This window comes from Pongo abelii, chromosome 18 (assembly GCF_028885655.2).
Source record: "Pongo abelii isolate AG06213 chromosome 18, NHGRI_mPonAbe1-v2.0_pri, whole genome shotgun sequence".
Classification (NCBI taxonomy): Eukaryota; Metazoa; Chordata; class Mammalia; order Primates; family Hominidae; genus Pongo; species Pongo abelii.
In genome coordinates, this window is record NC_072003.2 from 88,686,158 (window position 1) to 88,702,374 (window position 16,217).

Consider the following 16,217-nt stretch of genomic DNA (forward strand, 5'->3'; position numbering starts at 1 on the left):
TGGGATACTCAAATTTATACAACCTTTCCTTTATCTTCATCAGAAATTTCTTTTCCCCTAAGGCCTTAAATACGCTGTACTATTTTGGCTTCCACAGTTTCTATGTTTTATCCCAAGTTGCTTAATCCATTTGGAGTTGATTTTTGTTGATGGGATCTGTAGAGTAAAATGTCATTTTTCCCACTATGTACATACAATTTCTGCAAGGCCTCTTTTTTTAATGAAGAAAAGAGGTTTATTTGGTTCACAATTCTGAAGGACGGGAGGTCCCGGAAGCTTGGCACCAGCATCCGCTAGGCTCCAGATCGGGGCCTCATGCTGACTTCTGTTTTCACACAACCAGTGGAAACGGGTGTCCTAACACTGTGAGAGAAAAAATCCCAAAGTTTGGTTTTTCTGTTCACTTGCCCTGGCCTCCAGGCAGTCCTGCAGCAGCAAACACATCATCGGCCTTAGGAGCTGGCCTGTGAGGTTGACCGCTCTGTAGGTGGATGAGCCGCGCCCCAGAAGAGACATGAGCAGTTCTGCGTAGGCTTTAAGACGGAATCGACATGGGAAGCATGACCCACACAGTTTCAATAGAACTTGCCTCCTGAACCTGACTAGGTCACTCGCCTGGTGAACCAGTATCTCCATCACCCATGGGACTGACAGACCCAGAGTGTCATAACCTAAAATTCAAAAGTGTAGACTATAATCTTAAATTATTCAGCATATGTGCAACAGCCTTGGGGAGCAGTGTTATGATACCAAACGGCTAACATTCATGACCTCAGAATCCCGGAAGAAAAGGAGAAAGTGTGATGTAGTAAAACCACTTGAAGAAATAATGATGAAACACTTCTCATATTTGGTGTAAGATAAAAACAAGTTTAAAGAGGTTCCATGAGCCCCAGACAGGATAAACCTAAAGAAAACCAAGCCCAGGCCGGGGGCGGTGGCTCACGCCTATAATCCCAGCACTTTGGGAGGCCGAGGTGGGCGGATCACGAGGTCAGGAGATCATGACCATCCTGGCCAACACAGTGAAACCTCGTCTCTACTAAAAAAAAAATACAAAAATTTAGTTGGGCGTGGTGGCGGGCGCCTGTAGTCCCAGCTACTCGGGAGGCTGAGGCAGGAGAATGACGTAAACCCGGGAGGCGGAGCATGCAGTGAGCTGAGATCACGCCACTGCACTCCAGCCTGGGCAGCAGAGCAAGACTCTATCTCAAAAAAAAAAAAAAAGAAAGAAAAGAAAACCAAGCCCAGACCTGCCACCATGAAGCTGCCGAAAGCTACAGAGTGAAAGTCTTGGAAGGAGGCTGAGAAAATGGACACAGTGCTTCCAGAAGAACAATTCAATTGACCGGGTTTCTTGTTGGAAGCGATAGAGGCCAACAGGAAATGTAGGAACATTTTTCAAGTTCTGAAATAAAAAGAAATGCCAACCCAGATTGCTATATCCAGCAAAATATCCTTTAGGAATGAAACAGAAGTAACGATGAGGCAATACAAAGAATTCCCTGCAGACCTGGTTTAAATAAATGGTTACAGAAAACTCTTAAGGAAACCTGAAACAAAGGAAAAGCAATAGAAGAGTAAATACCTGAGTAAATAGATCAGATCATTCTCCTCTTGAGTTCTTTAAAATATATTTTATTGTCAAAAGCAAAAATTATCACATGGGGTTTCAACTGACATTTAATACATAAGACAACTACAACATGAAGGTGAGGGGCAACGTGGCTGGACGGCGTGGAGGTTCTGTGCTCCATTTCAGTGGCAAAATACCATTCCAGAAGGACTGGAAAAGCTAAATCTGTATATTTTAATTACTAAAGAGGTATACAGCTGGGCATGGTGGCTCACGCCTGTAATCCCACCACTTTGGGAGGGTGAGGTGGGTGGATCACTTGAGGTCAGGAGTTCGAGACCAGCTTGGCCAACACGGTGAAACCCCATCTCTACTAAGAAATACAAAAATTAGCTGCGTGTGGTTGGGGGCACGTGTAATCTCAGCTTCTCAGGAGGCTGAGGCAGGAGAATCACTTGAACCCAGGAGGTGGAGGTTGCAGTCAGTCGAGATCGTGCCACTGCAGTCCAGCCTGGGCAACAGAGCAAGACTCTGCCTTAAAAAAAAAAAGGACAATGAGATATACTAAAATGGTCCAATATGTTAATTAAAACATACTACTAAAAAAAGTGTTAAATAGCCTGAAAGAATAGTGATAAAGGGGAAACTGAATACTGGAAACAAAAGAGAACAAGTAGGTAATGAAGTGGTGGCCACGTGCGGTGGCTCAGGCCTGTCATCCCAGCGCTGTGGGAGGCTGAGGCAGGTGGATCACTTGAGGTCAGGAGTCTGAGACCAGCCTGGCCAACATAGTGAAACCCCGTCTCTACTAAAAATACAAAGTTAGCCAGGGGTGATGGTGGGAGCCTGTAATTCAAGCTACGTAGGAGGCTGAGGTAGGAGAATCACTTGAACTGGGGAGGTGGAGGTGGCAGTGAGCTGAGATTGCGGCACTGTATGTACTCCAGCCTGGGTGACAGCAAGACTCTGTCTAAAATAAAAAATAACTGGTAGAGCTGAATCCTATGTAATCAAACACATTAATGCACATGATCAGCTGGGCGCTCACGCCTGTAATCCCAGCACTTTGGGAGGCTGAGGCGGGTGGATCACTTGAGGTCAGGAGTTCCAGACCAGCCTGGCCAACACGGTGAAGCCTTGTCTCTACTAAAAATACAAAAGTTAGCCAAGTTTGGTGGCTCATGCCTTAGTCCCAGCTACTCAGGAGCCTGAGGCAGGAGAATCACTTGAGCCCAGAAGGTGGAGGTTGCAATGAGCCAAGATCGCACCACTGCACTCCAGCCTGGGCAACAGAGCGAGACTTTGTCTCAAAAAAAAACCATGATCTACACATGCTATTTAAAGATAGGACAGATAAAAAGTGTGACCCATCAATATGTCATCTACAAGACACTTCAAATACAACGACGTAAATAGGTTAATAGTAGAAGAATGGAAAAGTGTATACCATGTAAACATAATAAAGTGGAGAGGCTGTATTTAACATCAGACAAAATGACTTCAGCACAAAGAAAATTGCCACAGGGTGTTGAGTGCAGTGGCTGATGCCTGTAATCCCAACACTTTGGGAGGCTGAGGTGGCTGGCTAACTTAAGGCCAGCAGTTCAAGACCAGCCTGGGCAACATGATGAAACCCTGTCTGTACTAAAAATACAAAATTAGCCGGGCATGGTGGCAGGCACCTGTAATCCCAGCTACTTGGGAGGCTGAGGCAGGAGAATCTCTTGAACTCAGGACGTGGAGGTTGCAATGAGCCGAGATAGCGCCATTGCACTCCAGCCTGGGCAACAAGAGCAAAACTCCATCTCATAAATAAAAGTTAAAAGCAAAATGTGATAAAAGACCACAAAAATGAAAACTTAACAGTGTTAATTATATTGATTCAAATTAGTTATGTTAAATATCAGCAAACAATACAAAACCACATTGAGAAAATAATAAACCATGACCAAGTGGAATTTCAGGCTGCAACGGTTCAGTTATTAGAAAGCCTATTAAATACTACACCATATGAATCCATCTAAGAAGATAAGGCATGTGATTCTATCCATAGCTGCTGATGAAGACTTTGGAAAAATTTAGTACCTATTATTGATAGAAGGACTCAAAATAGGAATTGGTGAATACTTGCTTAGGACACCTGTGTCTATAGCTATATGTGTGTGTGTACTGGAAGTGTCACCTAATGCAATTGGGCAAAACAGAATTGCAAAAAAGTGAACTATCTCTTGTATGCATTATATGATATACATGGAAAGCCCTGTAGAATCAGTAAAAACATTTAGTAAGTTAGAGGAGGTGAAATTGCCGTCAAAAAATAGATGGTCTTCATCTACACAACCAATAACCAGTGAGGTGATATGATAGTAGAGGAAACTTATTTATAATAGCAATAAAACAATGCTTAGAAATAAACTTATCAAGAAATGTATAAAACCTAAATGAGGAAACCTTTTGTTTGTTTGTTTGTTTGAGACGGAGTCTCGCTCTGTCACCCAGGCTGGAGTGCACTGGCATGATCTCGGCTCACTGCAACCTCCACCTCCTGGGTTCAAGTGATTCTCCTGCCTCAGCCTCTCAAGTAGCTGGTATTACAGGTACCTGCCACCACGCCCGGCTAATTTTTGTATTTTTAGTAGAGACGGGGTTTCACCATGTTGGCCTGGCTGGTCTTAAACTCCTGACCTCATGATCTGTCTGCCTCGGCCACCCAAAATGCTGGGGTTACAGGCATGAGCCACCGTGCCGTGCCCGGCCATGAGGAAACTTTAAAACACTTTTTTTTTTTTTGAGACAGGAATTTGCTGTGTCCCACAGGCTGCAGTGCAGTGGTGGTGTGATCACAGCTCACTGCAGCCTCGACCTCCAGGGCTCAAGTGATCCTTCCGCCTCAGCCTCTCAAGTAGCTGAGACTACAGGTGCACATCACCACACCAGGCTAATTAAAAACTTCTAGGCCAGGCGCAGTGGCTCGTGCCTGTAATCCCAGCACTTTGGGAGGCTGAAGTGGGCGGATCACGAGGTCAGGAGATCGAGACCATCCTGGCTAACACAGTGACACCCCGTCTCTATGAAAAATAGAAAAAATTTGCCGGGTGTGGTGGCGGACGGCTGTAGTCCCAGCTGCTCAGGAGGCTGAGGCAGGAAAATGGCGTGAACTCAGGAGGTGGAGCTTGCCGTGAGCCAAGATCGCACCACTGCACTCCAGCCTGGGTGACAGAGCAAGACTCTGTCTCAAAAAAAAAAAAAAGAAAAAAGAAAAAGAAAAAGAAAGACACACATAGACTTAAACAAACGGGCAAATTCCTTGTTCTTTGATGGGATGACTTAACATCATAAAGATCCCATTCTTAATTCAGAAATGAAACATAATCCCAGTTACAACAGCACCAAAAGCTTTTTGTGGAGTTAATGCAGATTGACCCTGAAGTTCATATGGGGACACAGACGTCTGATGGTGCCCAAGAAGACCCAGGAGAGAAAACTGATTCTTCACTGTGGACACTGCAGCATCCTCTAAAGCCGCTATAATTAAAGTGTGTGACACATGACCAGGAAGCAGACAGAGGGACAAAGATGGAATATCCGGAAATAGACCTAGCCACATGGAAATTTAGTTCATAAAGGGGGTATTTCAGATCAGTGGGGTAAAAATGCAGTTTGTAATGAAAGGTGCTAAGACAACTGGTGAGCCATCTGAACAAGATGGTTTTACATGTATAAATTACACCGTTCAGGCCAGGTGCGGTGGCTTACGCCTGTGATCCCAGCACTTTGGGAGGCCAAGGGGGGCAGATCAGTTGAGATCAGGAGTTCGAGACCAGCCTGGCCAACACGGGGAAACCCCAACTCCTCCGGGCGCGGTGGCTCACACCTGTGATCCCAGCACTTTGGGAGGCCGGGGCGGGCAGATCACAAGGTCAGGAGATCGAGGCCATCCTGCCAAACACGGTGAAACCCCATCTCTACTAAAAATACAGGAAAGCCAGGCGCGGTGGCAGGCGAGCACGTGGGTTATGTGAATGGTTTCAGGGCGATTGGGAAGAGGGCCTGGCCAGGAGGGGCGGTAGCACAGGCAGGCCGGGTTCCGCGGTGCCTCCATGGCTTCGGGGTGGGGGTCACCACTCAGAAGGGGAGGAGGAACTCGGGGGTCGGAGAGAGGCTCGTGGGCTGGGTGACAGTGACACACTCAGCAGCCCGGTGGGAGCCACGGTCAGTACCTTCTGAAGGGCAGCCGAGGCTGGGGGACCGACAGCTCTCAGGTTTTGGTTTTTCTGTGGCTAGCAGATGTTTGGCACCATTTCACAGGGCACACAGGGCAGACGGGACCTAGACGACGACAAATCTGCGTGTTTGGGCTCTGTTTAAAACAGACCTCAGCCAGTCTTGAAGAGTAGAACCCGGAGTGTTGAAGTCACAAGAGATCAAAATCCCTACGGTGTGAAATCCTGAAAACAGCAAATCCCAAAGGACGAAACGCCCGAAAATGATGTTATACTTTAAGTGTTTTCTTCTTTTTTCTTTTCTTTTGTTTTTTTTTTTTTGAGTCAGGATCTCGCTGTGTCGCCCGGGCTGCAGTGCAATGCCGCTGTCGTGGCGCACTGCAGCCTCAACCTCCTGGGCTCCAGTGGTCCTCCCACCAGAGCCTCCCACACTGCTGGGATTACAGGCACCAACCACCTTGCCCAGCTAGAAAGTAATTTTTAAACTTCTTTAAAAGACACTTAGACTGGACATGGTGGCACACGACGGGAATCCCAGCAATTTGGGAGCTCAAGGTGGGAGTATCGCTAGAGTTCAGGAGTTTGAGACCAGCCTGGGAAACAGGGAGACCCTGTCTCTACGAAAAAAAGTTTAAAAAATTAGCCGGATGTGGTGGCTCACGCCTGTGCTTCCAGGTACTCTGGAGGCTGAGCCAGGAGGATCACTTGAGCCCAGGAGTTTGAGGCTGCAGTGAGCTGTCATTGCATCCCAGCCTGGGCTACAGAGTGAGTCTTCTCTCTCTCTCTCTCTCTCTCTCTCTCTCTCTCTGTCTCTCTGTCTCTCTGTCTCTGTCTCTCGGTGCGGTGGCCCACGCCTGTAATCCCAACACTTTGGGAGGCTGAGGCGGACGGATCACCTGAGGTCGTGCATTTGAGACCAGCCTGACCAACATGGAGAAACCCCATCTCTACTCAAAATACAAAATTAGCCAGGCGTGGTGGCGCATGCCTATAATCCCAACTACTCGGGAGGCTGATGGAGGAGAATCGCTTCAACCCGAGAGGCGGAGGTTGCAGTGAGCTGAGATCATGCCACTGCACTCCAGCCTGGGAAACAAGAGCAAAACTCCATCTAAAAAAAATATATATATATAATATATATACACACACACATTACACATAATATATATATAAATAATATATATATGGCCTGGCACGGTGGCTCATGCCTGTAATCCCAGCACTTTGGGAGGCCGAGGCGGGCAGATCGCGAGGTCAGGAGATCGAGACCATTCTGGCTAACACAGTGAAACCCCGTCTCTACTAAAAATGCAAAAACTTAGCTGGGCATGGTGGCAGGCGCCTGTAGTCCCAACTACTCGGGAGGCTGAGGCAGGAGAATGGCATGAACCCAGGAGGCGGAGGTTGCAGTGAGCTGAGATCACACCACGGCACTCCAACCTGGGCGACACAGCAAGACTCTGTCTCAAAAAAAAAATATGTGTATATATATACACGTATATATATATATATATATACACACACGTGTATATGTATATATACTATACTATATATTTATATATGTTATATATATATAAATATAGATAGATGATCAGGAAAGACGTGAGAATGTCTTCAGTTTACACCTCAGGCTGAGCATCAGCACAGAGACAGCCCACAACAACAAAAACCAAAACAGTCAACAAAACCAAAACCCAGCAAACCCTGGGGAATGGGGAGAGTCTGACTTTCAGAGTTACATTATTAGATTTAAACGTCTAATTTTTTTTTTTTTTTTTTTTTGAGATGGAGTCTCGCTCTGTCGCCTATGCTGGAGTCCAGTGGCGCGATCTCGGCTCACTGCAAGCTCTGTCTCCCGGCTTCACAGCATTCTCCTGCCTCTGCCTCCCGAGTAGCTGGGACTACAGGCGCCCGCCACCATGCCCGGCTAATTTTTTTTGTATTTTTAGTAGAGACGGGGTTTCACTGTGTTAGCCAGGATGGTCTCGATCTCCTGACCTCGTGATCCGCCCGCCTCGGCTTCCCAAAGTGCTGGGATTACAGGCGTGAGCCACTGTGCCCGGCCTCAAACGTCTAATCTTTAACAAAAGTTCCAAGCAGGCCACTGGCATAGATGCTGCCTGCACCTGCACAGCCACTCACAGTCGACAGGAGAGCAGAGGCACCGGGTCTGCTCCCATCACAGAGAGGAATGGGCTCCCCAGCCCGGCCCTGGGCTGGTCAGCAACCCCCACTCCCCACCCTGCCTGCTCAAAAGAAAGGGTCCTCCTGCCTCCAGCCCCCTCCACCCTCTCTCCAGGACCTTACTGACAGTGCGCTGGGCCTGTGCAGGTGTTGAGCCACACCCACGCCCTCCCAGGGGGCGGGGTCTCGAAGGGGAGAGCAGGTGCCATAGTCAACAGGAGGGAGGGCTTCTGGCCAAGGTGGCAAGGAGGCTCCAGGAGGAGGGGGCAGCGTTGACCTTGGGCATTGAGGGATGAGAAGGAGTCCCATAGGCAGCAGTGGAAAAGAAGGTGCTCCAGGCAGGGGGCCTCGGGGAACAAGGGGATGCTGGAGTGTCACTGGTGATGAATCTGTTTGGGTCTGCAGCAACCTCAGTTCTTGCCTCCTTAGAAGAAAGAATTCAACCGAGGGGCATAAGGCAGAGGGAGAGACTGAGGCACGCTTCAGAGCAGAAGTGAAGTTTATTAAAAAGCTTTAAATCAGGAAGGAAAGTACGCCTGGAAGAAGGCTAGGAGGGCACCTTGAAGGACCAGTGTGTGGTTTGACCTTCTGACTTGGGGTTTGATACGGTGACATAATGCGGGGTCTTGCATTACTTCTCCCCACCCACCCAGCTCCTGAGATCTTATCGGGAAGCTGCTGATCACCAGCTTCAGCTGTTGTCTATCTGTTAGGAGGCTGTCTTTCCCTGGTGCTGGCTGTGACCAATTATTACTTTACAGAGACAGTTAACAACTACCTGACCATCACCTCATGGTGGCCAGCACTCTTGTTGCATGTGTGGTGGTGGGGAGCCCTCTCCTGCCCTGCTCATACCCCCTAGCTACCCACACTAACATTTCCCCCCGCAGGAGTCCAAGACCCCAGTTCTTGAGGGGAAACGGACAAAGTTAAGTCTTCTGTAACTGCTGTTTGCTGACAGAGGGGCAGTGGTGGTGGTTCTGTGAGTCTTGGCCTCTTGCTGTCAGGGCACGGTTGGCTCCATGGGTTAGTGAAAGTGGTGGCCAGCCAGGGTGCGGTATCCAGGGAGACGGGCAGGATTGTGCCTCTGTCCTGTCCCCCTGATGAGCAGTCCAGGGGTCTCCTGTAGAAGGGTGGCTCTTGAATATTGAGAGGACCTAGCTGTTACTGAGGACCACCTGGAGCTTGATGACCTGAAGGCGAGAGGAGACAAATCAGGTTATTAGATTTAGAAGAATGTTTGTCTGGGCACGGTGGCTCATGCCTGTAATTTCAGCACTTTGAGAGGTCGAGGTGAGTAGATCACCTGAGGGACAGGAGTTCAAGACCAGCCTGGGCAACATGGTGAAACTCCATCTCTACTAAAAATACAGAAAAAAAAAAAATTAGACAGGTCTGATGGCACGTGCCTATAATCCCAGCTACTTGGGAGGCTGAGGCATGAGAATCTTGAACCTGGGAGGCGAAGGTTGCAGTGAGCTGAGATCAGGCCATTGCACTCCAGCCCAGGCGACAGAGCAAGACTTCTTTAAACAAACAAGGCTGGGCACCGCAGCTCACTCCTCAGCACTTTGGGAGGCTGAGGCAGGCGGATCACGAGGTCAGAAGTTGGAGACCAGCCTGGCCAACATGGTGAAATCCTGTCTCTACTAAAAATACAAAAATTGACCGGGCGTGATGGTACACGCCTGTAATCCAGCTACTCGGGAAGCTAAGGCGGGAGAATTACTTGAACCTGGGAGACAGAGGTTGCAGTGAGCCCCGCCATTGCACTCCAGCCTGGGCGAGACTCAGTCTCAAAAAAAAAAGATTTAGGTAGCTTCGCCCGGCTGGCAGACACGTACGGGCACCCGTGAGGGTCGGAGCAAAGGGCCAGATGGGACCACCGCTGGCTTCACCAAAGTGCCACAGGATCCACCTCCTATTCTAAGGGACCCCAGGGATACCCACTTCCTTGGTGGCGTCATAGACACAGCCCACACACCTCCCAGCTAAGGGCCATAGCCATGACGCAGGCCTAAGAAATGAACCCCAGCACCTGCGGCCGAACCCTCCCTGTCCTGCCCATTTCAAGAGGGACTTGGGCAGCGGCTGGAGAACTGTGCTCAGTGGCATTTCCCGGTGAGGTGCTTGACCCTTGGCCTCAGCTCTGCGCCTCCCCATCCCCTTTCCAGTTCCTAGCTCTTTTCATCCAGCTTAATCTACTGCTGGGGGCCGTGCTATCCCTGAGTTTTTACTTTAAAATCTAACGTTTTGAACATATTTGTGTATGTATCTTTATGATAGAATGATTTACATTCCTTTGGGTATATACCCAGTAATGGGATTGCTGGGTCAAATGGCACTTCTGATTCTAAATCTTTAAGTAATCGCCACACTGTCTGCCACAATGGTTGAACTAATTTACACTCCCACCAACAGTGTAGAAGTGTTCCTTTTTCTCCACAACCTTGCCAGCATATGTTGTTACTTTGCTTCTTTTTTTTTTTTTTTTTTTTTTTTAATTTATGAAGTATTTATTGATGATTCTTGGGTGTTTCTCGGAGAGGGGGATATGGGAGGGTCATAGGATGATAGTGGAGAGAAGGTCAGGAGATAAACACATGAACAAAGGTCTCTGGTTTTCCTAGGCAGAGGACCCTGCGGCCTTCTGCAGTGTTTGTGCCCCTGGGTACTTGAGATTAGGGAGTGGTGATGACTCTTAAAGAGCATGCTGCCTTCAAGCACCTGTTTAACAAAGCACATCTTGCACCGCTCTTAATCCATTTAACCCTGAGTTGACACAGCACATGTTTCAGAGAGCACGGGGCTGGGGGAAAGGCCGGAGATCAACACCATCCCAAGGCAGAAGAACTTCTCCTAGTCAGAACAAAATGGAGTCTCCTATGCCCACCCCTTTCTACACAGACACAGCAACAATCTGATCTCTCCTTCCTTTCCCCACACTTCCTCCCCTTCTCTTCAACAAAACTGCCATCATCCTCATGGCCCGCTCCCGATGGTCGCTGTCTCTTCGGAGCTGTTGAGTACACCTCCCAGACAGGGCAGCCGGGCAGAGGCGCTCCTCTCCTCCCAGACGGGGCGGCCGGGCAGAGGCGCTCCTCACTTCCCCGACGGGGCCGCCCGGGCAGAGGCGCTCCTCGCTTCCCCGACAGGGCCGCCCGGGCAGAGGCGCTCCTCACTTCCCAGACGGGGCCGCCCAGCAGAGGCGCTCCTCACTTCCTCCCAGACCGGGTGGCAGCCGGGCAGAGGCGCTCCTCACCTCCCAGACGGTGTGGCGGCTGGGCAGAGGTGCTCCTCACTTCCTCCCAGACAGGGTGGCGGCCAGGCAGAGGCGCTCCTCACTACCCAGAGGGGGCGGCCGGGCAGAGGTGCTCCTCACTTCCTCCCAGACGGGGTGGCAGCCGGGCAGAGGCACTCCTCACCTCCCAGACGGGGCGGCCGGGCAGAGGTGCTCCTCATCTCCCAGACGGGGCAGCCGGGCAGAGGTGCTCCTCACTTCCTCCCAGACGGGGTGACGGCCGGGCAGAGGCACTCCTCACCTCCCAGACGGGGCGGCCGGGCAGAGGCGCTCCTCACCTCCCAGACGGAGTGGCCAGGCAGAGGCGCTCCTCACTTCCCAGATGGGGCAGCCGGGCAGAGGCGCTCCTCACTTCCTCCCAGACGGGGTGGCGGCCAGGCAGAGGTGCTCCTCACTTCCCAGACGGGGCGGCCGGGCAGAGGTGCTCCTCACTTCCTCCCAGACGGGGTGGCGGCCGGGCAGAGGCGCTCCTCACCTCCCAGACGGGGCGGCCGGGCAGAGGCGCTCCTCCCTTCCCAGACGGAGTGGCCAGGCAGAGGCGCTCCTCACCTCCCAGAGTGGGCGGCCGGGCAGAGGCGCTCCTCACTTCCCAGATGGGGCAGCCAGGCAGAGGCGCTCCTCACTTCCTCCGAAACGGGGTGGCGGTAAGGCAGAGGCGCTCCTCACCTCCCAGATGGGGCGGCCGGGCAGAGGTGCTCCTCATCTCCCAGACGGGGCGGCCGGGCAGAGGTGCTCCTCATCTCCCAGACGGGGCGGCCGGGCAGAGGTGCTCCTCATCTCCCAGACGGGGCAGCCTGGCAGAGGTGCTCCTCACTTCCTCCCAGACGGGGTGACGGCCGGGCAGAGGCACTCCTCACCTCCCAGACGGGGCGGCCGGGCAGAGGCGCTCCTCACCTCCCAGACGGAGTGGTCAGGCAGAGGCGCTCCTCACTTCCCATATGGGGTGGCGGCCAGGCAGAGGCGCTCCTCACTTCCCAGATGGGGCAGCCGGGCAGAGGCGCTCCTCACTTCCTCCCAGACGGGGTGGCGGCCAGGCAGAGGCGCTCCTCACCTCCCAGACGGGGCGGCCGGGCAGAGGTGCTCCTCACTTCCTCCCAGACGGGGTGGCGGCCGGGCAGAGGCGCTCCTCACCTCCCAGACGGGGCGGCTGGGCAGAGGCGCTCCTCCCTTCCCAGACGGAGTGGCCAGGCAGAGGCCCTCCTCACCTCCCAGAGTGGGTGGCCGGGCAGAGGCGCTCCTCACTTCCCAGAGTGGGCGGCCGGGCAGAGGCGCTCCTCACTTCCCAGAGTGGGCGGCTGGGCAGAGGCGCTCCTCACTTCCCATAGTGGGTGGCAGCCGGGCAGAGGCGCTCCTCACTTCCCAGATGGGGCAGCTGGGCAGAGGTGCTCCTCACTTCCTCCCAGACGGGGTGGCGGCCAGGCAGAGGCGCTCCTCACCTCCCAGACGGGGCGGCCGGGCAGAGGCGCTCCTCACCTCCCAGACGGGGCGGCTGGGAAGAGGCGCTCCTCACCTCCCAGAAGGGGCGGCTGGGCAGAGGCGCTCCTCACTTCCCATATGGGGTGGCAGCCGGGCAGAGGCGCTCCTCACTTCCCAGACGGGGTGGCGGCCAGGCAGAGGCGCTCCTCACTTCCCAGATGGGGCAACCGGGCAGAGGCGCTCCTCACTTCCTCCCAGACGGGGTGGCGGCCAGGCAGAGGCGCTCCTCACCTCCCATACGGGGCGGCCGGGCAGAGGTGCTCCTCATCTCCCAGACGGGGCAGCCGGGCAGAGGTGCTCCTCACTTCCTCCCAGACGGGGTGGCAGCCGGGCAGAGGTGCTCCTCACTTCCTCCTAGACGGGGTGGCAGCCGGGCAGAGGCGCTCCTCACATCCCAGATGATGGGCGGCCGGGCAGAGGCGCTCCTCACTTCCCAGATAGGGCGGCCGGGCAGAGGGGCTCCTCACATCCCAGACGATGGGCGGCCAGGCAGAGACGCTCCTCACTTCCTAGACGGGGTGGCGGCGGGGCAGAGGCTGTAATCTTAGCACTTTAAGAGGCCAAGGCAGGAGGCTGGTAGGTGGAGGTTGCAGAGAGCCGAGATCACACCACTGCACTCCAGCCTGAGCACCATTGAGCATTGAGTTAGCGAGACTCCGTCTGCAATCCCAGCACCTCGGGAGGCCGAGGCAGGCAGATCACTCGAGGCCAGGAGCTGGAGACCAGCCCGGTCAACACGGCGAAACCCCGTCTCCACCAAAAATACAAAAACCATTCAGGCGTGGCGGCGCGCGCCTGCAATCCCAGGCACTCGGCAGGCCGAGGCAGGAGAGTCACAGGAGCCCGAGGCAGGGAGGTTGCAGCGAGCCAAGATCATGGCAGTACAGTCCAGCTTCGATAATAGTGGGAGACCGAAAAAAGAAGGGAGAGGGAGACCGAAGAAGGAGAGGGAGAGGGAGAGGGAGAGGGAGAGGGAGAGGGAGAGGGAGAGGGAGAGGGAGAGGGAGAGGGAGAGGGAGAGGGAGAGGGAGAGGGAGAGGGAGAGGGAGAGGGAGAGGGAGAGGGAGAGGGAGAGGGAGAGGGAGAGGGAGAGGGAGAGGGAGAGGGAGTCTTTTTTTTTTTTTCTTTTGTTTTGAGACAGTCTCGCTCTGTCGCCCAGGCAGGAGTGCAGTGGTGCGATCTCGGCTCACTGCAACCTCCGCTTCCTGGGTTCAAGCGATTCTCCTGCCTCAGCCTCCCAAGGAGCTGGGATTACTGGCATGTGCCACCATGCCCAGCTAATTTTTTTGTATTTTTAATAGTGACGGGGTTTCACCATGTTGGCCAGGCTGGTCTTGAGCCCCTGACGTCAAGTGATCTGCCCTCCTCGGCCTCCCAAAGTGCTGGGATTACAGGCGTGAGCCACTGCGCCTGGCCCATCTGTTGTTTCTTGACTTTTTTTTTTTGAGATGGAGTCTTGCTCTGTCGCCCAGGCTGGAGTGCATGATGCCATCTTGGATCACTGCAGCCTCCGCCTCCCAGGTTCAAGCAATTCTGCTTCAGTGGGGTCCCGAGTAGCTGGGATTCCAGGCACCTTCCACCACGCCTGGCTAACTTTTGTATTTTTAGTAGAGATGGGGTTTCGCCATGTTGGCCAGGCTGGTCTCAAACTCCTGACCTCAGGTGATCCACCCGCCTTGGCGTCCCAAAGTGCTGGGATTACAGGCATGAGCCACCATGCCTGGCCTGTTTCTTGGCTTTTTAATAATTGCCATTCTGACTGGTGTGAGATGGTGTCTCACTGTGGTTTTGATTTGCATTTCTCTAATGATCAGTGATGTTGAACTTTTTTTCATATGTTTGTTGGCTGCATGTATGTCTTCTTTTGAGAAGTGTCTGTTCATATCCTTTGCCCACTTAAAAAAAATTTTTTTTTGTAAATTTGTAAGTTCCTTGTAGATTCTGGATATTAGACCTTTTTCAGATGTATAGACTGCACAAATTTTCTCCCATTCTGTAGGTCTCTGGTTAGCTGTGATGATAGTTTCTTTTGCTGTGCAAAAGTTTAATTAGATCTTCAGTTTAATTAGATCCTATTGGTCATTTTTTGCTTTTGTTGCAATTGCTTTTTGTGATTTGATCATTGCAGCACTATTCACAATAGCAAAGACATGGAATCGACCCCAGTGTCCATCAATGATAGACTGGATAAAGAAAATGTGTTACATGTACATATACACCATGGAATACTATGCAGCCATAAAAAAGAAGCGAGATCATGTCCTTTGCAGGGACATGGGTGGAGCTGGAAGCCATTATCCTCAGCAAACTAACGCAGGAACAGGAAACTAAACACGGCATGTTCTCACTTACAAGTGGGAGCTGAACAACATGAGCACATGGACACAGGGAGGGGAACAAGGCACACTCAGGCCTGCTGGGGGAGGGCGGGGGCGGGAGGGCATTAAGAAAAATAGCTAATGCATGTCTGGCTTCATACCTACGTGATGGGTTGATAGGTGCAGCAAACCACCATGGCACACGTTTACCTATGCAACAAGCCTGCACATCCTGCACGTGTACCCCAGATAATAAAAAAAAAAACAAATCCGACGTTTCGTGAAAGCTGACGGGGCATTAGTGGATCCAAGCACCAAACAGGACGGCAGGTGGAGACGTGGGACAGAGGCGGGTGGAGAGAGAAGCCGGCGGGTTCCAAGGCCCCAGGGCAGGCCCTGGCAGAGATGCGGCAGCCCCTCTGCAGTTTCCACGCTGGTAGTCGTGAAGCAAATTCTAGGCCCTGCTCCCCAACCGGCGCGGGCCGCCCTCGCTTTCAGCTCCAATCCTGCTGCGCCCCAGGCCGCCCCGCGCCTGGGAGGCCCCGGGCTCTGACTCAGCCCCCGCCTGGCCCCTGGGAGCAGCCTCTCCGCGGGCCTGGCCTGTGCGCGCGCGTCTGCGGCACCGTCGGACCAGGGGCCGCCCCCGAGCGGGGAGCCCAGGAGGACGGCCAGGCGGCCCGGGGCAGAGGCGCCAGGGAGGATGGAGAAGGGACAACCAGGGCCTAGGCGGGCTGGAGGCGGGGAGGGCGGCGGGACAGCAAGGAAGCGGGCGCACCTGGGTGACCCAGCTGCGCAGGAGCGGGCAGGGGCTCGGGGCGCGCGGACTCCAGGCGCTGGACTGCGGCGTGGAGCAGCGCTGGGGGCACCGCGCGGGGTTCAGCGAGGATCGCTGAGCGGGGCGCGCGGGGAGCGAAGCTGGCCGGGAGCGGAGCCTGAGTCGTGTCGCGGCGGGGCCTAGACCGGGGATGGCCGTGGTGGGCGGGGCCTGAGTCGTGAAGGGGCGGGTCTTGCAGGGTCGGGGCCTTGAGGGGTGGAGCTTGCGGGTGATCCGCGAGGGGGCGGGGCTTAGAGCCACTAAGAGGCGGGGCCCCGTGAGGGCGGCACGTGGGGCCGGGGGCGTGGCAGGGGCGTGGCCGGGA

General features: G+C 53.3%; 1 protein-coding gene and 1 long non-coding RNA gene across 4 annotated transcripts in view; one reads left to right on the plus strand and one right to left on the minus strand.

Annotated features, from left to right (window-relative positions):
- The window catches only part of ZNF778 (zinc finger protein 778), a 67,251-nt gene that overhangs the window by 34,325 nt on the left and 16,709 nt on the right, over positions 1–16,217 (plus strand). The window contains exon 7 of one of the 3 annotated variants that reach the window (XM_054534340.2): positions 5,885–6,068. The exons of 1 other annotated variant lie outside the window; for it this stretch is intronic. In XM_054534340.2, coding sequence (XP_054390315.1) covers positions 5,885–5,944 — 60 coding nt within the window. In that variant the 3' untranslated portion in view covers positions 5,945–6,068. Of the gene's footprint in view, positions 1–5,884; positions 6,072–16,217 lie in introns of those variants that run through there. One more of the 3 variants, XM_054534339.1, reaches the window with a different exon arrangement.
- Positions 8,465–16,026, minus strand: LOC134760437 (uncharacterized). Its single transcript, XR_010137869.1, has 2 exons — positions 15,240–16,026; positions 8,465–9,176 (listed from the first exon to the last, which is right to left on the minus strand). It is a non-coding gene; the product is annotated as an uncharacterized LOC134760437 (long non-coding RNA).